At 37.4% G+C, this 26,557-nt stretch overlaps 2 protein-coding genes across 2 annotated transcripts in view; one reads left to right on the top strand and one right to left on the bottom strand.

The window, feature by feature from the left end:
• Positions 1 to 1,877: 1,877 nt before the first annotated feature.
• Positions 1,878 to 20,986, bottom strand: LOC121377468 (F-box only protein 16-like). Its single transcript, XM_041505470.1, has 8 exons — positions 20,842 to 20,986; positions 19,574 to 19,609; positions 17,276 to 17,482; positions 16,870 to 17,034; positions 9,723 to 9,901; positions 7,378 to 7,495; positions 7,017 to 7,206; positions 1,878 to 5,578 (listed from the first exon to the last, which is right to left on the bottom strand). Exons 1-8 carry the CDS (start codon positions 20,911 to 20,913, stop codon positions 5,514 to 5,516), a joined length of 1,032 nt encoding a protein of 343 aa, XP_041361404.1. The 5' UTR covers positions 20,914 to 20,986; the 3' UTR covers positions 1,878 to 5,513.
• Positions 20,987 to 22,624: 1,638 nt separating this feature from the next.
• Positions 22,625 to 26,557, top strand: part of LOC121377400 (PAS domain-containing serine/threonine-protein kinase-like) — a 72,518-nt gene continuing 68,585 nt past the window's right edge. Inside the window, exons 1-2 of the mRNA XM_041505381.1 lie at positions 22,625 to 22,661; positions 25,313 to 25,442. Coding sequence (XP_041361315.1) covers positions 22,642 to 22,661; positions 25,313 to 25,442 — 150 coding nt within the window. The 5' untranslated portion in view covers positions 22,625 to 22,641. The remainder of the gene's footprint in view (positions 22,662 to 25,312; positions 25,443 to 26,557) is intronic.

The raw sequence follows: 26,557 nt of genomic DNA, 5'->3' as shown, positions 1-26,557 counted from the left end.
GGGGGGGGGGGGGGAGGTCACAAACATACATATCAATACATGTAAAATTTATATAAAAACCATTGCTGCTTCTAAAAAAAAAAATGGGGGGGGGGGGGCATACATGTCGACTGCAGTTGCATTCAGCACACACATTGTAAATATTCAATTCCATAGCACCATACCCAAAAATTTCTTCCTGGGAGAAACTCTGTACTGGTATATCAAAGCCATGGTGTATGCTGTCCTGTCTGTGGGACACATCCTCTCCCCGCTTCCTATGCCAGTAAAGTTTATGATATATAGAATGATAAAAGGGCTGGTAGAATTAAAAAAAAAATCATTTAATCGTTAGCATAGCCATGATTTTATATTGGGGTTGGGGCACCTACTGTCTATGAGGCATGTTATGGGACGACAGGCAATATAAAACATGGCAGGGACAAGTGTATTTAATATCTGTTTTACTTAGGTAGGCCTACAAATAAAAATAATCAATGCATTATTCAAACTGTAGGAGCTATTACAGTTAACATTCCCCCGCAATAATCGATTTTGGAAGGAAATGTTTTATTTAACGATGCACTCCACACATTTTATTTACGGTTATATGGCATCAGACATGGTTAAGGACCACACAGATATTGAGAGAGGAAATCCGCTGTCGTCACTTCATGTGCTACTCTTTTCGAGCACTGGCCGGAACAAGAAATAGCCCAATGGATCCACCGACGGGGATCGATGCCAGACCGACCACGCATCAAGCGAACGCTTTACCACTGGGCTACGGACGGAACCCCCAATCAGTTTTGGATTTTTATAATCGATCATCATATTGGTATAGTCCAACTGTTAATTTTCTATTATAATCAATCACTGGGACACCACTAAAACGCAGTACACACAAGAGAAGACAGAACGGTGGTTTACAGTTTTTATTTCCATCTTTAAACATGACACTACATGTATAATACATAACACTGTAGGAGCTATTGAAGTTTGTAAAAAAAACCCATCTATTTAGCAGCTAGAGATCTACTCCTCGTTTTACTAACATTATCACCCAATACTAAAAATTACTGATCTCTAAAGATTCCGAGTATGTGGTATTTACCTGTCTGTGGAACACTGTCCCTCCTCCCCCCTTCAGCACCTTCAGCAGACCCTTAGGATGTTTCCTGTTCCAACCAGTGCCTTACAACTGCAGGGTTTCTGCCAGAGGGTAAAATGGGTATGGCACCATACATATGGAGTTTTTTTTAAGTTAACCTTTCAATAAAATGAATGACTCTTTATTATTAATGTATGGTTTTTCTTAACGGTTAAGAAAAAACCCATACAGTAATAATAAGAGTCATTCATTTTGTTGAAAGGTTAACTTAAAAAATAATAAAAAATTAATAAATAAATTCTTTCTGGGGCAGGGCTCCCATACCCCATCAACTGTGGTTGCATTCAGCACACGCATTGTAAATATTCAATTCCCATAGTGCCATACCCAAAAATGTCTTCCTGGCAGAAACCCTGGACTGGTATATCAAAGACATGGTGTATGTTGTCCTGTCTGTGGGAAAAGGCATTCAAGAGTAAAGTGAGGTACATGATGTGTTTCTCAAAAGTAGGTTGTGGTGACCTAGCTATGGTACGTGACACACCGCCATCCCAATTTGTACTTGCATGCATGGTTTGATGATTTTATATAAAGGAAGAAAATTGTTTATTTAACGACACATTCGACACATTTTATTTACGGTTATATGGCATTAGGTATGTGGTTAATGACCACACAGATATTGAAAGAGGAAACCTGCTGTCGCCACTTCATGGACTACTCTTTCGATTAACAGCAAGGGATCTTTTATATGCACCATCTCACACACAGGGTAGTACATACCATGGCCTCTGATATACCAGTCGTGGTGCACTGGCTGGAACGAGTAATAGCCCAATGGGCCCACCGACGCGGATCGATCCCAGACCAACCTCGCATCGAGCAAGGATCCTATATGAATTGATAAGGATGATACTGCCCTGGCAACGACTTCCTTTAATGTACAGCAATGCATCAAAAGTAGGTCATGGTGACCTAGTTATGGTATGTGACACACCGCCATCCCAAGTTGTACTTGCATGTAAGGTTTGGTGATCTTATATGAATTGATAAGGAAAGTATTGCTTGAAACGATTTTCTTTAATGTACAGCAATGCATGAAAAGTAGGTCATGGTGACCTAGTTATGGTATGTGACACACTGCCATCCCAACTTGTACTTGCATGTAAGGTTTGATGATCTTATATGAATTGACAAGGAAAGTATTGCCCTGGCAACGATTTTCTTTAATGTACAGTAATGCATCAAAAGTAGGTCATAGTGACCTAGTTACGGTATGCGACACACTGCCATCCCAAGTTGTACTTGCATGTAACATTTGATGATCCAATATGAAATGATACAAAAGATATGGCCCTGAAATGCACATTTTACGGACTGACATGGACGGACAGAAAATGCAATACCACAATAAGACAAAGCAGATAATAAAAGATCCCGTGCTACTAACGGAAGAAGAACGTAGCGGGTTTTCTTAGAAGACCATGTCAGAATTATTGAATGTTTGACATCCTGTAGTCCGTGATTAATAAATCAATCTGCTCAAGTGGTGTTAAGCAAAACGTTTTAACTGAAAATTCTGAGCACGAAAATTTCATTTGCCTGGTACTTTTTTTTTTTTCATCTCCTTTTTAATTCATTCAGACATTAGATTTATGTCAAATACATGATTTTAATAAACCCAAAATGAAATGGGTTACTTGTAAAAAAGATTTTGGTGACACATAAATGGTTTATATAAACTACAAAAATGTAGCAGGTAAAGTGTCGTTAAAACAAAGTTAATGTAAATTTTAAATTTTCGGTTAGTCAAATTACATCATGGTGACAGTGAAAGAATGGGGTGGGGGGGGGGGGGATCACAGCAGATCATTACAATTTTTAAATAATGCTATTACTATCTGACCTAGATTTATGTATCTCAAGTTCATCTCTTCAATAACTACAAATAAATAATCTTTTTTTTATGCCAACTGAATATACACTGTATCAATTTCAATAAAAGAATATTAAGTATAAAATGTAAAAAGTAAATGCTAAGTAACAGATTTAGACAACCTTTATATTTTTCAAAACAGATAGAAAATCTTAAATTATTATTAAATGTATTTTTCTAAAATGTTACACAAAGCAAAAAGCAACCAATTAAAATCCAGTGTTGTGCTGCCTTAAAAAAACAAGAAATTAAATGCCAATCAGTGCAGTTTTTGTTAGCAATATGAATTAAAATACACGTGTTTCTTTTTCTCGGTCTTTCCATTTCACTCTTCTTCTTTTTTCGGTAACACAATAATAGTATGGTTGTTCATTTTCTCTAAAAAAAACACCCCCATAAAAAACACCACTGCAGTATGGGACTATATACAAATAATTAACTTTCCCTTACATTCATTACAATATAATGTCATCCCATTGGTTCAGACATAACAATGGAAGTTTGTTAATTTCTTGATGAACTTAAAAATTATGTCGTCAGGGAACGTCATATCTGACGACGTCGTTTTATGTGGACAAGTTGTCTTGTAAAGTGTTATTGTTTATGGACCAAAATAAAGTATAAACTTTTAGTGTTATTATTAGCAAGTATGATTCAAATTTAATTATAAGGATTGTCTGTTATTTCTTTTACATTCATCTGGGTATCAAAAAACAAAAAAATAATATGCAAACTTATGTGAGAAACGGCTTCACCGATTCACACATTTTACGGGTGATTTTTGTTTTGTTCATGCCCCAATAAATGTAAAAGAAATGACAAACAATCCTGAAAGAGACAATAATTATTCCTCCGATTCTACCCTCGTCATTGTACGCACATATGCACACACATGTACGGTACATACATGGATGAATCCAGTGGTAGTGTTGTGGTTAAATTCAGAATATTCCATGGCATCCTAAATGGATACAACACTCTCAAAATAAACCCATACCAACAAACACTCATAGTGGAATCCTTGTAGTCAAAACCAATACCGGTAATACAACTGGCCTTGGTGGCACAGTGGTTAAGCCAGCAGACATAAGGCTGGTAGGTACTGGGTTCGCATCATGGTACTGGCTCTCACCCAGTGCAAGTTTCAATGACTCGATGGGTAGGTGTAAGACCACTACACCCTTTTCTTTCTCACTAACCACTAACAACTATCCCACTGTCCTGGACAGACAACTGAGGTGTGTGCCCAGGACAGCGTGCTTGAAACTTAATTGGATAATAATAATATACATTCTACCCATTTAAAGATGACTATAAACATTTGCTCCATACATTTACATATAATTGATCTAATTACATCATACAATTCGGATCATTTACAATATAATACATGTATATAAAAATAAATATCATATATAATAGAGTGGAATGCAGGTAGATGAAACATTTATCACAGCAATAAAAAACATAAAAAATACATTTTTATTATCAATATTCTTTCCATTTATAAAAAGATATTAAGAACAAGTATCTTTCATAGTTGTAAAATAAAAGTAAACACTACAAAAGATCCTTTCAAACAAAGTAAAACATTGTTTCAAGAAGTACAGAAATTGCTTTCTTAAAGACAAAGTGTTTTTTAAGTACTGAAAACATTTTATTTTTAAAAAACTGGTTCTACAAGTTTTTTATATTTAAAAATACTTGACATACAAAGTACATGTATTAATAAGCAATTTTTCTGTTTCCATATAATTGCAGTAATATAATAAACAACTATTATGGAATGATGTATCAACCAGTGATTTTCTCTTTTTGCTTAAATGTAATAATAATAATATAACATTAATAACAAGGCTCGAACTTAGGAATGTGTTGCCTACAGCAATTATGAAAGTTTTTTGCCACCGGCAAAATTCTGAAATATGACAATTTTCAGCCAACTTATAGCAATTTTAAATCGGTAATGTTTGCAACAAATAAACAATTAAAAACCAGTAATATCCCTTCCACTGATGGCTATATTTTTCATTCATCGACACAAATAAAACTTTTGTTAGTAAAGACTCCTGACCCCTGATATGGACAAAACTCTGGCGAAGTCAGCGGTTGTGCTCACGACAGGCGTGCTTGAACAGTTCTCTGATGGAAGCATGCCAAACAAAAATTACATACACCCACACACAGTCCCCTGACCCACAGTAATTTACACTGCAGTTAAGAGTAATTGCTGTCAGTGCCTGCATTAAGTTCGAGCCCTGTTTTGAAATGAAAACTTGATATACATGTATTAACAAGTTAATTGTCTTTCTGTTTCCATTTAAATGCAATAATAATTAAAATAACTATTTTATTTTGTAATATTTGTTTCTGCTTTCATCTAATGCCATAATAATATATCTTTTTATGGAATGATTTAAGTGAAGGTGTTTTCAACACTGTTCATGTAAAACCGCTGGATGTTAAGCGGAACTGGATTACTTCCCTTTAATCTTCATCGGATTCCATCTGGTCTGGCACCACCCATGGCTTGTCGGGAAACAGATCTGTGGCTGAAAATAACATTTAATATTTTTATTTTAAAAAAATATGAAACAATCACAAAAGCCATGATCAAATTGTTTTATAAAACTGACCCAAGATTAAAAAAAAAAAAATCCGGGAATATTTTGCTAAGCAAGTTTCGGAGATCGCTACACAATTGTAAATGTTAAATAGTAGTTGCTAATTAATATATAAATAATTAGTTTACAGCAACTGTCGCTATTTAAAATTTGAAAACAAAATGTTTCCCATCATTTAAAAAAATGTAAACAATGCATGAGTTGAGATTCCAAGCCAGATCTTTTGTATGCACCAACCCACAGACAGGATAGCACATACCACAATCTTTGATACACCAGTTATGGAGCACTGGCTGGAATAAGAAATAACTCGATGGGCCCACTGATGGGGATCGATCCTAGTCCAACCGCATATCAGGCCAGCACTTTATCACTGGACTATATCACCCCCACCCCCTGATCCCCCCCGCTGGGATCGATCCTAGACCAACCACACATCAGGCCAGCACTTTATCACTGGGCTATATCACCCCCACCCCCTCATCCCCCCCGCTGGGATCGATCCTAGACCAACCACACATCAGGCCAGCACTTTACCACTGGGCTATATCACCCCCACCCCTTCATCCCCCCGCTGGGATCGATCCTAGACCAACCACACATCAGGCCAGCACTTTATCTCTGGGATATATCACCCCCACCCCCTAATCCCCCCCGCTGGGATCAATCCTAGTCCAACCACACATCAGGCCAGCACTTTCCCAACCCCCACCCCCTAGTCCCTCTGGGATATATCACCCCCACCCTCTCCCCCCCCCCCCCCCCCATTGGGATCGATCCTAGTCCAACCGCACATCAGGCCAGCACTTTCCCACCCCCACCCCCTCATCCCTCCCGTTGGGATCGATCCTAGTCCAATCACACATCAGGCCAGCACTTTATAACTGGACTATGTCACCCCACCCCCTCATCCCCCCCGCTGGGATCGATCCTAGACCAACCGCACATCAGGCCAGCACTTTATCTCTGACCTACATCCTGCTCCAAACGCCGAATTTACTGCAGGGCTCAAACTTAAGAATTTGTCTCCCTTAAACTGCCATGAATGAAATGACCCATCAACAACAATTTAAAAAAAGAAGACTTTACAGGAAATAAACATGATTGAGAGGTTACTTTGCTGTATGTAGACAGATAATGAACACCAGGTATATACATTTTGCTGTTGTTGACGAGCCTTACTGACAGCAATAATTTTTATCCAGTGGCACAAATGCACCACCAGTGATGCCTCCCGACTCCCAACAATTTATATTTCAAAGATGGCAAATGCTTTTGGTGCTGTTTTTAAGTTTACTGGTCTATTGTGAAAAAATTCTTGTAAGCAGAAGTCAAACTGGATGTGTTTTTATTTTTATTGACTTACTTGGAGGATCTCTCTCGGACCGCGTGGAAGTTAAAGCTCGTGCAGATCTCGGGGTCTTCGGCGTGCTGACTGGCTTCGGCCGGACTACAGCGGAAACCTCGCCGTTCTGTCGACCAATCAGCTGGGACGTCTTTATGGCCCACTGAGGTCGGTCGGGAGAGGTCATTGAAGTCACTGACGCGTGAAGTTTCTGTAAAAGAGAAATGAGAAAACTGTTGTGAAGGGTTTTAAAGGAAAAGCAAATTCTGTTTTCATGTCTAGTTTTATTTTATTTTATATCCAATTTTACCACTGGACTACGTCCTACCCCAGTTATTCTCAAAATACTGTACATATACCTATACACATGTATTATACTTACAGACAGTGATTGCGAGCGACGTGTAAAACTGTTTAGACTTTGACCGGTCGCTGTTTTACTTCGCCGCATACTCTTAGAAAATGCATCAACAGCAGACCCGTATGCTTTCATCTTTCTCCTGAAAGGGAAGTGATGTTTATTATCTCAACAAAGGACAAGAAAATCTGTTTAACGACACCTCAGCAGAGATGGAGGGTATAAGGGAGAGAGGAAGACTTAAAGAGAGAGTGAGAGGAAAGTGATGTTTATTACCTCAACAAAGGACAAGAATGTCTGTTTAACGACACCTCAGCAGAGATGGAGGGTATAAGGGAGAGAGGAAGACTTAAAGAGAGAGTGAGAGGAAAGTGATGTTTATTACCTCAACAAAGGACAAGAATGTCTGTTTAACGACACCTCAGCAGAGATGGAGGGTATAAGGGAGAGAGGAAGACTTAAAGAGAGAGTGAGGGTGGAATGGAGAGAAAGTGGGAGAGAGGAAGACTTAAAGAGAGAATGAGGGTGGAAGGGAGAGAAAGTGGAAGAGAGGAAGACATAAAGAGAGAGAGGGTGGAAGGGAGAAAGAGAGAGAAAGAAAGAGGGAAACTTAAAGAGAGTGAGGGTGGATAGGTGAGAGAGAAAGAGTGAGAGACAGAAAGAGGAGTGAAGGTGCTGCCATATTCCCATTCCAACAGGCAGGACAGTACATACCACAGCCTTTAACATACTAGCTGCAGGGCACTGTAACCTACTGAACACCAGGTGAGCATTTTACCACTAGATCTACGTTTGTTTAATGATACCTCTGAGAGCACAGGAAATTTATCTTTAAAAAAAATGACATAAACACTGAAAGACCAAGACAGTGAAGACATTTTTTGTTTCTTGGACATTACAAACATGAATGATGATAAGATGAGTGGTGACAACACAGTATTTCCATTTTGGTATGGGACTACTTGACAGGGCCATGCTCTAGCTTGCTGTTAGTTGAGCAGGGCTTGTAGATTATGGAGAGAGGAAGCCCCACTCCCATGGCTATTGATATTCAATGTTGGGCTAGTAAATAACTACTATTGCCATGCCCGATGGCTAGTGAAATGTTTTTTGGTCAAATGTTGCAGTTAAGTGTATTTTGTAAATATGAATATCCTTTACCCACCCCAACCCTCAATGTTAGTGTTTTTAAGCTCCATTTCCGTGTTAGGTGACATATCTGATTATTACTATTAATTACTATTTTATTAACTTAAAGTTAAGTAGGGCTAGTGAATTTTTAATCATGGCTAGTAACTTTTTTAAATCACTGATCCCACAGCTCTGGTTGAGCTATCTCAGTATCGCCCGAGCCCGGGGTACACGGGTCCTAGCATGCCGGGTAATCATCCCCCATGTGGGGTCATACATTCTGGAAACACACCCAAAATAAAATCCATGAAGTGGGTGAAACTCGGTGTATATGGCCTTACACCTACCCATTGAGCCTAGCAGTGTACTTACTCTGGCATTAAAAATTTTTCTTCCATTGCTTCCGGTGGGATACGAACCCAGTACCTACCAGCCTCAAGTCCAATGGTATAACCACTACACCACCAAGGCTGGCTTATGACACCACCTTAACTGATGACTAACGACCTCAGCACAGTTTAATCTGAGACTATGAGGAAAGGAAAGGAATGTTTGTTTACAACGCCACCTCAGCAGATTGTTTAATCTCAGACTATGAGGAAAGGAAAGGAATGTTTGTTGACAATGCCTCAGCAGATTGTTTAATCTGAGACTATGAGTAAAAAGGAAAGGAATGTTTACAACACCTCAGCAGATTGTTTAATCTGAGACTATGAGGAAAGGAAAGAAATGTTTGTTGACAACGCCTCAGCAGATTGTTTAATCTGAGACTATGAGTAAAAAGGAAAGGAATGTTTACAACACCTCAGCAGATTGTTTAATCTGAGACTATGAGGAAAGGAATGTTTGTTTACAACGCCACCTCAGCAGATTGTTTAATCTGAGACTATGAGTAAAAAGGAAAGGAATGTTTGTTTACAACGCCTCAGCAGATTGTTTAATCTGAGACTATGAGGAAAGGAAAGGAATGTTTGTTTACAATGCCTCAGCACATTGTTTAATCTGAGACTAAGTAAAAAGGAAAGGAATGTTTGTTTACAACACCTCAGCACATTGTTTATTCTGACTACGAGGAAAGGAAAGGAATGTTTGTTTACAATGCCTCAGCACATTGTTTAATCTGAGACTATGAGGAAAGGAAAGGAATGTTTGTTTACAACACCTCAGCACATTGTTTAATCTGAGACTATGAGGAAAGGAAAGGAATGTTTACAACACCACTGTAACTGACGACTCACCACTTGTTGACTGTGTGCACATCGTCCTCATTGGACAGGACGTTGTAACGCCAGATGTCCTGCGGAACTGGGTCGGACCCTCGCCATGGCAACGTGTGTGTCTCTTTTGATTTGTGCTTCTTCTCCTTCATGTTCCTCTTGTCCATGTGCATATTGGCGAGGTCGATGTGCATCGTTTCCTGGAGAAAAAAAAAAAAATCACTCATTGTTCCTATCCCGAGCTAGCTCCGGCACTCGCCAGGTTCGCCAATTGCAAATTTTCAAAACAACTGGTAAATTTTATTTTCATTTGGCGAATAAGTTTCCTGTACTAATTGTTATTTTATTAGAAAATAACCCGGTTTTTTAAATTATTAAAGTTTAAATAGATGATTTGGCAAAATTTTCTGTTCACTCAGAACTAGCCCTGATATCTATAACTCTGAAAGGTAAAGAAATACTAAAGAGTGAGAGAGAGAGAGAGAGAGAGAGAGAGAGAGAGAGAGAGAGAGAGAGAGAGAGAGAGAGAGAGAGAGAGAGAGACAGACAGACTGAGACAGAGAGACACAGAGAGAATGAGACAGAGAGAGAATGAGACAGAGAGAGAATGAGACAGAGAGAGACAGAGAGAGAGAGAGAGACAGACACAGAGAGAGAGAGAGAGAGAGAGACAGAGAGAGAGAGAGAGAGAATAACTAGTTAATGACATCAGATATTGGCTTTATCCTGTGAAGGTAACATTCCTGGTAAGAATGATACATTTTTAATTCGGTCTGAACAGGATAAAGCAGATATCCGACTTCATTAACTACTTATTATCTTTATCCTGCAGACCATAAAAATTAAGGGGAGAAGCTATTATTTCTGTTATTTCGGCCACATTGTATGATGACCTAGAGGTCAAGGAAGCAATTTTGTAATGTGCATGTAGCTGTGCATGTGACGTTACATGAGTGATGTCACAACTCATATCCTGCTACTATACGGATATGACTTTGCTTTATCCATCATCCTATTCTGTCAACAGAAATGGTGGTTGCAGGAGAAATATATTTAACATGATTTTTCTATAACAATGTTTTTAAATGTCACATATTTAACATGATTTTTCTATAACAATGTTTTTAAATGTCACATATTTAATTAAATTAGGGTCAAAATACTGACATTTCGCCATTTAACAGACAGACATTGGCTGAGACTTTAACCACTAATTGGTGTCCACCGTTTATTTGCACCCGAAGGAATCTGATGAAATGGTATGCATCTTTTTATGAATAATGCTAAAACTCATTTTAAAATATATTACTTATGTTTTAAACCCACATTAGTATTATGCAGGCTACTCCTTCCAAAAAGTAAACATTATTAGGTCTATATATTTACAGAATGGAAAATATGTAAAGAAACAATCTTGTGAATAAGTAACTTAAATACAAACGGTGCAAAACTAGTTTTCTCTAGGAAACGATGCACTCAACACATTTTATTTTATGGTTATATGGCGTCAGACATATGGTTGAGGACCACACAGATATTGAGAGAGGAAACCCGCTGTCATCACTTCATGGCCTACTCTTTTCGATTAGCAGCAAGGGATCTTTTATATGCTCCATCCCACAGACAGGATAGTACATACCACGGCCTTTGTTACACCAGTTGTGGAGCACTGGCTGGAACACGAAATCGCCCAATGGGTCCACTGACGGGGATTGATCCTAGACCGACAGCACATCAAGCAAACGCTTTACCACAGGGCTACGACCCACCCCTTTAAAACTATGGCTACATGGTGTTGAAAATATAATTATTTTGACATTTGGTTGAAAAAGAAACTGCGGAAATAATCGCTGCTGCCCTATAGACAGGTCCTACCAATAAAGCAGTTATGAAAATCTCAGTGGCCAAGTATTTAGCGTCTAGGCTAGGGATTTTTGAAGCTATCTTAGCATTAAAAGCACCTTGTTTGGTAACTATCTTGCATTTAAGGCAATTTTGGGATTGATTCCTGTCGGTGGACTATTTCTCGTTCCAGCCAGTGCATCACGACTGGTATATCAAAGGCAACTACCTTGTCTGTGGGATGGTGCATATAAAAGATCCCTTATTGCTAATTGAAAAGAGTAGCTCATGAAGTGGCGACAGTGGATTTCTTCTCTCAATATCTGTGTGGTCCTTAACCATATGTCTGACGCCATATAACCGTAAATAAAAATGTGTTTAGTGCGTCGTTAAATAAAACATTTCCTTCCTTCCTTCTTTAAGGTGATTTTAGCACTAAAATTGCTTTCCAAAATGTGTTTTGTGTTTTTAAATATTATATGCATCTTCTCACAGGCAGGACAGGACATACCATGGCCTTTGATATACCAGTGGAGAAATACTGGTTAGGATGGAGAAAAAAACACCTACAAATCCTGCAACCCACTAAATTCAAGCAAGTGTTCTATCACTATAAATTTAAAACATTGTTGTGATATATGTGATGTATGGAATGGAATGAATGGAATGAATGAATGAATGAATGAATGAATGTTTAAAAACACCCCAGCATGAAAAAATATATCGGCTATTGGGTGTCAAACTAAGGTAAATGCATCAATGATGTGAAGATCAATATCAATATAAAAAAAAAGTTCAAGTAAAAACACAGTATAAAGAGCTGTGAAATATAAATATCACAGACCTGCAAGTAAAAATTTTAATATGTGATAAAATCAGAGTATCTGTTAAAAAGGTCAACACAAGTTCAGGATGGAATCTAAGTGTGATATATCGGTGTGGTGAATATAAATCGTGGCAATGTCATACAAGCAGTGTTTCCTTATTCGTGGAAAGAGAAAAGCAGATAAAAGTAAAATAAAGGCCAGACATGAAACAAAACTCTGCAAGAATGTAAAAAACTTTGATTGTGTTCTCTTTTAATGAATACTTATCCTGACCTCTGACCTATGACATTTCCCCCCTGCCCCGCACTATGCCATTAGACTGGTCCAAACATCCCAACAGCCAATGAAATGGCTAAAATCTTCCATTCAGCCTGGACGTCATGTTCCGGAGGAATCGGGAGGAAATGCAATAGATCAGAGGTTAGGTTAAGGATGAAGAGAAAAGAAAAGTGTTACAGATAAATCATGATACGTGAATACTTGTCACAATGCTTAACATTCACACATAATCAGGGCTAGAAAGTAAGACCCAACAAGGCCATACACAGGATTTTTAATGGGGGGTGCGAATTCCTCGTGAGGGACCAACAATGGCCAAAAAAAAACCCCACCCCAAAACCCCCAAACAATGTTTATGTAATATTATCTAAATCTGATAGAAAACATTTGGACCTTTGGTAAATTGGGGTGTATGTGTGGGGTGCATACCCACCTGTCAAACGCCCCTCCCCATATACAGGCTGGCCCAAATCCCCTTAAACCACATGAGTAGTACATTTACAGGGTGAGTATAATTTAAAGAGACATACCCTATTTTTTACACACTAAGGCATCTGTGTTTACTATTAGAGCCGTTTTTGATAACTGAAATCATACTTTACTTCCATTTTATTGTTTAGATTATCCATTTCCGTACATTCAAAGAGTTTTTGGTCATCCTGTTGTTTTTAATATCACAAAATGCATTTCTTATATTATATTATAGAGGTAACAGTTATGGAGTTGAGTTTTGGTCAATTTTTAGAGGGTATTTCACCATTTCAAAGTCACAGACTCATGTTTCACTCATTTGTAACTTTATCCAAATGTGTTACAGGTTTGTAGATTAACTAAACTTAGTCTTAATTTTCATGGGCTGAAAGTAGGGTATGTACCTTTAACTTATGCCATGTCATGAAGCCAGCAAGATATATTCCACAGTTGCTTTGACTTTATAGTTCATAATTTTTATAGTTGGCATATCTGTATGTAAAAAATTAAAGTGTGTTGTATTTACTGACACCACTAGAGCATTGATTTATTAATCATCAGCTGTTAGATGTCAAGCATTTGGTAATTCTGATATGTAGTTTTAGAGAAAACCCACTTCTTTTTTTTCATTAGCTAATATACCAGTTTTGGAACACTGGTTGTGGTGTGAGAGGGGATATAACACACACTGGTAGCAAGGGGTCTTTTACGTGCACTTTCCCACTGTCTGGACAGCGTATACCACATGCCTTTGATATACCGAATACATGTAATACAAATTGCATAGCGTTGTCTTCTCAGAATGGGCCATAAATATTGCATGTGTCAATCACATGATTTCAACCAATAATTAGTGGGAGGGAGTGGCTAGTTTATTTTTGATAGAGACTATAAACTTTCTCTAAACTACCAGTCTCCCTGAACAGCAGACATATTCAGGGCTAGCTCCGGTACTCGCCAAATTCGCCAATTGCGAATTTTAAAAACAATTGGTGAATTTTGTTTTTAATTTGGCAAAATAATTTTATGTAATCATTGATATTCTGTGACAAAATAACTTGATATCTATAAAATTTGGAAGTTTAAAAAACAATTTTGCAAAATTTTCTGCTGACCCAAAGCTAGCCCTGATATTTCTTAATTTCTACCCCTGACAATAGAAAACATGCATATTATACCACCTCAGGCGTCCATGGTTCAATCTTAATTTAAAACAAACAATTAGAGAATATGTAAATTTGACATAAACATTAATAAAGAAAGAACTTGGCCGTTATTGTAACACTGAAACATATTTTCAAATAACCAAGGCTTTTACGTGATATGAATTTTCAGGCTATTTATAATTCTGTTTTGTAATATTAACTACTGTACATCTTAAATGTTTTTAACTCAGTCAGTACATGTATATGGCATGTTTCTCAGAGCAAAAATCGAAAAATTAACTAATACAGTCTGTCTTACTGTTTTTAAATCTGTCTGTACGTGTGTGTGTGTGTGTGTGTGTCTGTGTGTGTGTCTATTTGTCTGTGTGTGTGTGTATCTGTGTACATATGTGTGTGTATGTATATGTGTGTGTATGTGTATGTATGTGTGTTTGTGTGTATATGTGTGTGCGTATGTCTGTGTTTCTGTGGATATATTTCTCTTTCTTCTGTCTGCATGTGTATTTCTGTCCATCTATTAGCTTGTTTGTGTGTCTGTCAGTCTATGTTTGCACATCTATCTCTGTCTGTCTACATGTCTCTCCGTCTGCCTGCCTGCATATCTCTGCGTTTGCACATCTGTCTGTCTGCATATCTGTTTAAATATGTTTGTACTTTTTGTTTAATGACAAGACCAGACAACATTGATTTATTAATCATCGGCTATCGGATGTCAAATATTTGTAAATTTTAACATATAGTCTTAGGGAGGAAACCCGCTACATTTTTCCATTAGTAGCAAAGGATCTTTTATATGCACCGTCCCACAGACAGGTAAGCACATACCACGGCCTTTGATATACCAGTCATGGTGCACTGACTGGAACGAGAAATAGCCCAATGGGCCCACTGATGGGGATCAATCCCAAACCGACTGTGCATCAAGTGAGCACTTTACCACTGGGCTATGTTCTGTCTCATTTTTATATATATATATACTGAACAAAAAAAAGAAACTTCCAATTTGTACATATAGTATTTGTTGTGTTAAAGAATTCATTGTGTAATGAAATTATATAGGTAGTATTAGCCTTGAATTTTATCGATTATTTTTGCACTGTTAATCGTCGACAACGTGAAATTCAATTTGCACGTGCATGCATGGTTCGACATGTCCCGTGTAGTATTTGGTCAATTTGTTTTACTTGTCTTACTGACATTGTTGTCAAGTGAACGAAAACGCTTCAAAATTTGTAAAAAAAATTAACGTTTTTTTACATTGTAGCATTTTTAGTATGCCAAGAATACCCAATACTTTACGCGAACGGGCGATTGGCATGCTTGATGCTGGCATGTCAACAGAAGACGTTGTAAGGCATGTTGGGAGTTCTAGTTGAGCGATACGAAATCTTCGTGTAAGATTTCGAACAACAGGAAGCACCAACAACTTGCCACGTCGTGGACGTCCGCGTGTTACAATAGGTGGTTAAATTGGCTATATCATGAACACGCATTTGCGCAATCGATTCCTAACTGCCACTGCTACTGCTGCTAACACACATGGGCTTCATAATAACCGAATCAGTGGGCAAACTGTTCGTAATCGTCTGCGGGAGAACGGTTTACATGCATGACGTCCTTACATCGGATGCGTTTTAACGCAACGTCATCGTCTAAATCGTCTTAATTGGGCATGTGTACACACTCGTTGGATACGGCGATGCTGGAATACCGTTCTTTTTTCAGATGAATCCAGATTTTCTTTACAACGTGGTGATGGCAGGTGCACGTCTACCGTAGGAGAAATGAACGCTATGCTGACTGTTGTGTTCTTGAACGAGATCGTTTCGGGGGTGGGGGTTGTGTCATGGTCTGGGCAGCCATTGCCCATGTTTATCGTTCACCACTAGTCGTCACTGATGGCAATTTAAATGCTCAACGTTACCGCGATGATATTCTCGCTCATCACATCATTCCTCTGTTCCATAACAAAGCCAACATCTCGATTTTTCAGCATGATAATGCCACCTCTCATACAGCTAGAGACACTGTAAATTTTCTTAGGACAAATAACATTGATTTTATTGATGACTGGCCCGCTAAAAGTCCTGATCTCAACCCCATCGAGCATGTCTGGACAGACGACTGAGGCGGCGTCCCAACCCACCCGCTAACGTCAATGAACTTCGTCAAGCGCTCATTCAGGAATGGAACAATATTCCACAGGCAGAAATCAACACTTTAGTCAATTCTATGCACCTGTGATGCACTGCAGTGGTCAATTCAAGAGGTGGTCATACCCGTTATTAAGTGGGTGGAATTTTTTTTAACCCCTACCACACATGGTCAAAATTTCTCAAAGTTTCTGTTAACCTATGGCCATGATTTTTGCACCAAACGATGCATCATGGAACACTCTTTAAACGCATATATAACAATTATTCCCCCAGTTTGTTTTCATCAAGTTATGTTCCAGCAAAGTTAGCGGACGTTTCTTATTTTGTTCTGTATACACACATATTCTTTTAAATTCTCCTTTTAATCTTTAAAGTTTTTAAAATTTTAACATTCTAAAAGCTGCCTTATTAACTTGCCCGATTTTACCTTTGGTCTCAGCACCTGTAGACTTTTGATGTTTTCCACGTAGTTTCTCTTCCATACCCCTCCCTCATATGGGCTCGGGCTAAACGTTAAAATCCACCCAAGTCGTAAACACTTCGGCATCCACAGCTGGTCAAGTTCCGACAAGAATTTCCAGTACCAACAGACCTGAACAATATATTTTCAAAAGTAAAATGAAAAACACCAGACCTAAGCAATACATTTACAAATGTAGAATGAACAATACATTTACTGTAGAATGTAAAACTTAGTATTTCCAGTACTAATAAACCTAACCAATTCAATGACAAAAGTAAAGTGGAATACTGTATTTTCAGTACCAATAGATCTAAAACATACAAATGTAGAATGTAAAACTCAGTATATAATAAATACAGATATAACTTACCCGTGAACATCGACACAAACTCCGTGGATCCAGGAACGAGAGGATGTAGAGGGAGATAACTCTTGGCAGTGTGCGTGTGAAGTCTAAATGTCTTTCTGTGACTCTGCGGTTTATGAGATCTCTAGCATAGTCCAGCTGTTTTCTCTTGCTCTTGGAAACCAGATCATCCAATATCTTCTTCCTCTGGTCATCCGTCCATCGGTCATACTGAAATTTAAATCAGTGGTGGTCATTCCAACATTTTCCAATCATTAAATTTACATCATATCCATTGGCAGACGTCACAGGGCTTCTAAATTATGGTAGCCCCACTCCCATGGCTAGTGGTATTCAATGTGGGGCTAGTAAATACTACTACTGAGATGCCTGATGGCTAGTGATAAACAAGTTGTTAAATGCTACATTTAAGTCTATTTGTTAAATATGAATATTCTGTCCCCACCCCCTCCCCCCAATCTTAGTCTTTTTAATGTCTATCTCCTTATGTAGGTAACATATCTGATTATTACTATTAGTAAAATTGTATTAACTAAAGTAGCAGGGTTTCTGCCAGAGGGTAAAATGGGTATGGCACCATACCCAAATTTATTTGCAGATTTTATTATTTTAAGTTTACCTTTTGACAAAATTAATGACTTGTCATTATTGTATGGTTTTCTTAACCCTAAACCTAAACCTAACCAATTTTCTTTTTGGAGGAGGCCTTTCATACCCCATATTCATTCAGCACACACATTGTAAATATTCAATTTCATAGTGCCATACCAAACAATTTCTTTCTGGCAGAAACACTGAGTAGGGATAGTGAATTTTTAATTGTGTCCAGTAAACATTTGAAATCACCAGTTGATCCCATGGCTAGTGGACTTTGTACAAATTCTAGAAGCCCTGGATATATTTACTGTTGGTTCATAACCCGATGAACGTAAAATAAATAACAGACAATCTTTAAATGTTTTCTGTCACTGTGACTTAATTTGACCAACATTATGAGATTTTTGTTTTGTTTCAAGTTTTATTATTATTGTTTTAAAAATAAATAATAGAAAAACATTTCATAAATTGTCAAAGAAGAAAATGGCCATGAAGGCCCAATAACTAGTATGAAGTTGAGCACTTACTGCAAGGTGATAATTTACAATGAATCCAAAATGTTTTTGTGTGTGTTTCCATTTTATGAATGACATTAATGTGTTCATTCTTTTACCATATTATTATGAGAATAAAGTGCTGAAATCATTATTCATTTGCAGTTCATAAAATGTTCATAATCTATGGTATTAAAATTAGGAATTTTTGCAGCAAAATATGTCACGGTCAATCATGAAAACATTTAAAAGCTAGGTTTGGCATGGAATGATTCATATATCTTGACATATTTCACAGAAAAATGAAAAAGAGTTGAATTAAAAAATGTGTTTTACAACACCACTAGAGCACATTTAATAATTAATTATTGGCTATTAGAGTTAAAACATTTGGTAATTCACATACTCTTCAGCAATAAGCCGCTACATTTTCCCCAATAGCAACAAAGGATCTTTTATATGCACTTTCCCACAGACAGGACAGCAAATACCATGGCCTTTGATATACATGTACCAGTCAGGGGGCACAGGTTGGGAAGAAGGAAAACAAAAATCAGAAAATGGGTCCACTGTGTTTTATGGAAATTCAATCCGACAAACCTTTCCATAGGGAACACCTTCTTTTCATATGGAATATTTCTGAGCCAATTGTTTACTAAATTGCACACACAAATAGTATTTTTTGGTTATTTCCAAAACACTTTTCCATTTTTTACTTATGTCAAACCAAACTGAAATTATTTACTAAAACATTTTTGTAGGATAAGATGGATTATAGATATATAGATATATAGTTAAAGTTAATGTTAAAGTTTGTTTTGTTTAACGACACCACTAGAGCACATTGATTTATTAATCATGGGCTATTGGATGTCAAACATTTGGTAATTCTGATATAGTCTTAAGAGGAAAGCTGCTAAAAAAATGTCCATTAGTAGCAAGGGATCTTTTATACACATCATCCTACAGACAAGATAGCACATACCACAGGCTTTGATATACCAGTTGTGGTGCACTGGCTGAAACGAGAAATAACCCAATGGGGATCGATCCTAAACTGACCATGCATCAGGCGAGCGCTTTACCACTGGGCTACGTCCTGCCCCCCCACCAAAGAAGGATGATGTTTCATACAAAAACATGTCACAAAAACATTCATTCATTCAAAAATATTTAATGATGAGACTTATTATATGATTTGTGAACTTACCCATTTTCCTATGAGCACTCTTCTCTCTTCGAAAATCTGTTTTAAGAAATAAAAGAAACGGCACTATAGTTATCACTACAAGAATATCATTTTACAACATAATTTTCATGAATCTAATGCAAAATACAAACACAACTACAGTTTTAATAAACTCATGTGTATCAACATCAACCAGTAGTCTTCATATCAAATACAGGGCTTCTAGAATTTTTGTAAAATCCACTAGCCATGGGATCAGTGATTTTTTTAATTTACTAGCCACAATTAAAAATTCACTAGCCCTAAGTTAATACAAGTTTACTAAATAATAATAATAATCAGATATGTCACCTAAAGAGGAAGATAGAGCTTAAAAACACTGACATTGGGGGTTTGGGGTTGGGTGAATGATATTCATATTTACATAAATAGATTTAACTGCAACATTTGACAAAAAAAATTCACTAGCCGTCGGGCATGGCAATAGTAGTTATTTACTAGCCCCACCTTGAATATCACTAGCCATGGGTGTGGGGCTACCATAATCTAGAAGCCATGTCAAATATACACATATGACTACCAGGGGCAGCACAGTGTAAAAAATAGTGGTAAGGCTTGTGGTAGCCAGACTTGCCTTTCAAATTACTTATTACAAGGATATTCTCACAGATATAGCAAATATAACCCACACACACAAAAGTGGTACGGCCATGGCCATACCAGCCATACCGTCTGTGCCGCCCCTGACTACTATACTGTTTGTTGCCATGTTAAAGATTTTTCATTGTTTGTTTTTTAACACAAACCAAGGGCCACAATTAAAAATGTTTTAGTCTAGACTCCAATCTTTAATAATGGTAAATTCATGCAGTCTGTATAGCATTACCATGACATTAAAGATTCAGTTTAAAGTTAAAGTTTGTTTTGTTAAACAACACCACTAGAGCACATTGATTTATTAATCATTTAATTCATTGGGTATTAAATATCAAACATTTGGTAGTTTTAATGGTATAATATCCGCCTGGTCACTCCCATTATTATTTTTAGTTAGGGTTAGGGGTTAGAGTTAGGGTTGGGGTTAGGGTTGAGGTTAGGGTTGGGGTTAGGGGAGGGGGACCGGGCGGATATTTTCCCCCACCCCACATCAAGATAACACATACCACAACCTTCCTATACCATATATGATATAGGACTCGGTAATGCTGACGAGAATAGGTATCGAACGTAAACACATCAATCGTAACATCATACTTGTCAAAACAACAACTGATTTTCAATTTTAATACCTTATTGTTAGTTGCTTGGTTTGTAAGAGGAGTCCAAGTGCTCTTCTTTGTATTTTTTGCTATCTTCGACATATTAGATACTTAATATGCCATTAACAAACCGGTTAATTACACTGAAAGCGAGCACTAACTTGTTTACATTGAATATCGAATGTTTCCTACTGTGTTATTTGTATTACGCTGCTGTGAAATTTCGATAGGGTTGAAATGCAATAGGGCAACAGTCTATTATACATTAGGTGCAGAAGTAAAAAGGCGCCTGTGACAGAATGTTTTTATTCGTAATAATGAATTTGGATTCACGTTATCATTGACTTTGGATGAATTTCAAGATATTTGTATAAATTTTAAAAAAAAAATATGTTTTGTGTCTGATCATGTTACGTGAAAATCCTGCATAAACAATTCAAGAGATGGTATTATTTTATTATCATTATTGCTGAAATAATTATATCATATATTTAAAAAAAATACATGCATAGAATCTTTCTTGGTAATTTTGTTATTGTTATTTTAAAAGCATCTCTTCATCCTTCCATCCATCCACCCTTCAGCCTGCCCATCCGTCCGTCCACTTGTCCATCCGTCCATCAATCCACCCATTCTCCCACCCATCCATCCATGATTGGAAGGGGGGGGGGGGACGTAGCCCAATGGTAAAACGTTCGCTTGATGCGCGGTCGGTCTAGGATCGATCCCCGTCGGTGGACCCATTGGGCTATTTCTCATTCCAGCCAGTGCTCCACAACTGGTATAACAAAAAAGAGTAGCCAGTGAAGTGGCGACAGTAGGTTTCCTCACTCAATATCTTTGTGGTCCTTAACCATATTTCTGACGCCATATAACCGTAAATAAAATGTGTTAAATGAGTGCGTCGTTAAATAAAACATTTCCTTCCTTCCTATTCAGGAATGGATGGATAGATGGATGGATGGATTGCATAGATGGATTGATGGAAGGATGATTGGATGGACGGATGGATGCATGGATGAATACATTGAAGAATGACTCCACCGTCCGTCCGTCCGTCCGTCCGTCCGTCCACCCATGCATGCAATCAATCAATCAATCAGAGAGGAAAGCACGTACCACGACATTTGTTGGCACATCAGTCCTGATGACTTTTTTCTTCTTGTTCTCTTACATTAATTCATATCCTATTCTCCGTATTCTTTCAAATCATCTTTTATCCCCCTCCATTCCCCCCCCTCCCCACCCGTTCCTGCAGGTGGTATTATTTTATTATCAGTATTGCTGCAATAATTATATTATATATTATAAAAATACATTCATATAATCTTTCTTGTCCATTTTATTACTGTTAACATTATATCTGAAAGGGGTGGGGGGGGGGGGGAGACGCTGTTTATGCATAATGATAATCTTCAAAGTTGGGGAGAACATTATAAAGATACATTCATGTAATCTTTCTTCTCCATTTTATTATTTTTATCATTATAACATCTGAAGAGTGGGGGGGGGGGGGGCTGTTCATGCATAATCTTCCGAGTTGGGGAGGGGAAGGTGACCCCTGACATTCTCCCACAACCTATGCCTATTTTACAAAATAATTTTATTCTAATTTTTTTAAAACAATTTTCATTATATTTATTTATTTGTTTATGTAACATATTATCCCTAATATTGTTCAATTTGCCATAAATAATTTAACAGTTGATATGTTTTTATTTTTGTTTGTTAATTATTTTATTCACAATTATTTAGTTCCCTCCCTTAAATTCCGGAGGGAACAAATATATCGTAACACTGTGCAGGTGCGCGCGCACCGTTGTTGAGGAAATGGCGGACGAATTGAAAGGGTAAAAATTCAATTTTAAATTATAATTTTTGTTTAGATTATTCATTGCGCCAGATTATTGTTATAGCTACGTTTGTATTATTTAAAAATACTTATGACGATAGTTTGCTTCTGATATAATCGCTTTAGCTGTTTAATCGAATTTTTAAAATTTAAGAAAGGTGGGCAGGGTGAAGTGTCACCGCCAGCAACTTGGTAGTCGGCTCAGTGACAGTTTTGTCAGCTACGGTGCGAGCCCGATGTGATGGGGGTATGTGTCCGTGCAGGAGCTTCGCTTGCGACTATCAAAACACCTTTAGGCGTTAAATAAAAGGTCTCCGAGTCCAACTAGCGGTTGTGGTGCATTTTATCACAGGGGTGGGCCCCACCGTGGGGGTAGTCAAACAGACTAGAAAGAAAAATATTGACTTAGGCTTAATCATAATGTGCACCCTGAACTAGGGTGGGGGTTGTATTCTCAGCCTGAAATTTGTTAACTAGCAGCACCTATCCAGAACCCTCCAACAGATAGACAATCAGGAATAGATCTAAGGTCGACCACAGTCGGTGAGTCACTTTTCCAGGGCTTATACCGTTTTACTTATAGATTATTTCTAGATTATTTATGGTAGCCCCACTCCCATGGCTAGTGATATTCAATGTTTGGCTAGTAAATAAATACCATCATCATGTCTGACGGCTATTAAAAAACAAAGTTGTCAAATGCTGCATTTATGTCTGTTTTGTAAATATGACTTTCCTATTTCACCAGCCTACCCAAATCGGCAAAATATCCGCCCAGTCTGCCCTCCCCCCTGCACCTTTCATTCATTCCATAATTAAGCCCTATCAATACCCTCTTTAGATTGATATGGGAGGGGGGGGGGGGGGGAGAACCAGGCGGATATCTTTCCAAAATAAAAAGTACATTTTGTCAAATATATTGTATATTAAAAAAATAACCATTGGCTATGTTTTATTTATTGTGTCAAAATAAGGGTCTGAGAAGTAACTGTCTTCGACCTTAGGACTAGGTTGTGATTCGAACCACGTTTTGCTACTTAAGATATGTTACTCGTATTTGTGACCAGTACAATTGGTTTGGTTTTGTATGCAATAAATTTAATAATAAAATTAAAAATTTGGCTTGAGTTCAACCCCACTTTCAATGGTTATGGTTAGTCTATAGAGCCTTTGATATACAGGGGTATGGGTTGAACTCTCCTAAAATTTTGCAATGTATCGTACTATACAGTTGGACTAGGATCAATCCCTGTCGATTGGCCCATTGGGCTATTTCTCGTTCCGGCCAATGTACCACGACTAGTATTTCAAAGGCTGTGGTGTGTGCAGTCCTATTTGGTGGGTGGTGCTAAGACTATGTAAAAATTACCAAATGTTTGAAATCCAATAGCCGATGATTAATAAATAAATGTGCTCTAGTGGTGTCGTTAAACAAAACAAACTTTTATTTTTATTGGGATAGGTGTGTAAAGATGCATTAATACAACAGGGGACAATATTTCAAAATCTGAGGTAACCGGAAGTCGGTTCACATGGTTTTTACCTAGGTAACCAATTGTTCGGTTACGTGAATTATATTTGCGTAACCCGTGGGTCGTCTGATAGGTTACCTCAAAATTACGTTGAAATTATATTTTAAATACATACTTTTTAGCTGAAACAAAGTTAAAACAAATACAAAAGAAAACATTTTACACAAAAAAAAAAAAAAAAAAAAAAAAAATGTCTTTAATGCTTGCTAAAGTTAACAATATTATAAAAGAACTGAATATCAGCCCCAGTACTGAAACAAAATACAGGTTCGTAGCCAGAAATGTTCTTAGCATTACACACGCCAAAGGCGTGCCTGAGCGGGGGGATTCGGGGGGCCTCCCCCAGTGAAAAGTATGAAACTCAGGACGCCTGTAGATACATTCTGAGCCTTTTCAGAGGCATTTTTTTTCTATCTTTTTTTTTCGAGTCAATTTTAAGAAAATATTTTATAGAACAATTACACAGCCTCGACCTCTTCCCGGATTTTGTTTTTGCATTACGCACATGCCTACTGTGCGCTACACCTTTGAAATATATATATACATAATCATTTGGAGGGTTTTATTTTTTTTACGTTTTGCAGTGGCTATGTTACTTCATATCACTTTATCGATGGTACTTCTATACTACAGTGACGTTCTAAATATTTGTTTTTTAAAGCTCATTATGTGATGTTAGTATTTTTCAATTTTTGTGACACTTTTGGATTCCTGTTTACGTTAAAACTGTTTTTAACATATATGTAAAATTATAGGCAATCCAATATTATGTCTACATATATTCCTTTAGAGATAAAATAGCAGCAGATAATTTAACCTTCCCCAGCGGTCTGAGCACATTTCTGTAAAACTTTTGGCTCGACTCTATACTGAACATTTACTGTAGACTGGTTGCAAATTACAACTGTTGCAGTATAACGTTGTTTACTGGTTTGCTGCGCATCAAGTATCTAAAATTCAGCCTAAAACATTTGTCGAAATGCTAGTAGTATGTCTGCGTGAATAAACGTTCTGTAATCGTGAAGTTTGCAAGTTTTAATTTCTGAACGCTTACAGGTCATGACGTAACCAGAACGGCAGTTCGTGTGAAATAATAATGTATTATTTACTATTGTAGATGCGTTATGATGTCGACACCGAAAGCAAAATATTCTGCAGCTCGACGCAGCCTTCCTGATGACACACGACCTTGGTCACCTGATCATGTTGAAAATATACATCCATGGTCTTCTCCAGTGATCTGCCAGGTAATGTTATGTTTGGGAATCGGTTGCAGGGGACAGTATTTTAACATTTTAGATAACCAATACACTTCACCTTTGTAACTGATTGTTCAGTATCATGTCGCGATTTGCTACACAAGTTTTCAGAGATTGCTGAACAATTTTAAAACATTAAGCAGTAGTTGCTAATCAATTTTGTATTGACTAGAAATATCTCTTAATCAAGGTTTGAATGCGAAATGTTTCGTGTTGCTTGATTACGTTTGTATTTGCACGAGGAAGAAAATTCTGATGATCCTGTAGTTTTAAAGTTACAGTACTTAACTTTAGAATGTAGTGGTTCCCCGTGCAGGCCTAGCTCAGGGTTAGCCAAATTATGTACTAAACTTAAAATATTGCCGAAACCCAGTTATTTTAAAACAAAATATCAATTATTATTATTTTTTTAGCCAGTTTAAAATAAAATTTGCCATTTATTTTTGAAATTCGCAGTTGTCGAATTTGGTGAGTGCCAGAGCTTACCTTGCCATATAATTGATTGACAGGTTGATAGCTGTCGGCAGTCTTGTTTCTGATGTTTGTGAGTTTGAAACTACTGTCAAAGATAAATAATTTAGTAGATAGCTGTAACCAGTGCCTTATTTTGCCCTAGTCAGAAGAAAAATGAGAAGTTTGATAAAATTTGGCGAAGTGAACCTTTACCGGTACATTTGGTAACGTTTTGCCATGTTCCCACGTTCATTCGGAAATACTACAGAGCTCGAACTTAACGTTGGCACCGACAGCCGTCGTTGAGATATAAATTGCCATAGGTAGAAAGCTCCTCAACAATGGTGAAATGTATACACCTGGTGTACATTATCTGCCGATATTTAACATTTGCACATTTTAAAGATGTCTACATACAACAAGATATCCTTTCACAGGGCATAAAATTTGGCACAAACAATTTTGTCGTTTGTCTGTCGGTTATGCAAAACCAATATCAACATAAATGATGGATTGTTCGTGCAATAAAATAAGCCTACATGGCCGGTGTGAGAAAGATACAATGTAACCGTTTGAAATCGGCATCGCAATCGATACAAAGTCTGCACCGTGGTAATACAAAAAAACTAAACAAAAATATCGGAGCTGTG

Source organism: Gigantopelta aegis, chromosome 7, assembly GCF_016097555.1.
Source record: "Gigantopelta aegis isolate Gae_Host chromosome 7, Gae_host_genome, whole genome shotgun sequence".
Lineage (NCBI taxonomy): Eukaryota > Metazoa > Mollusca > Gastropoda > Neomphalida > Peltospiridae > Gigantopelta > Gigantopelta aegis.
Note: the sequence above shows the minus strand (reverse complement) of the source record. Positions and strands in the feature narration are given on the sequence as shown.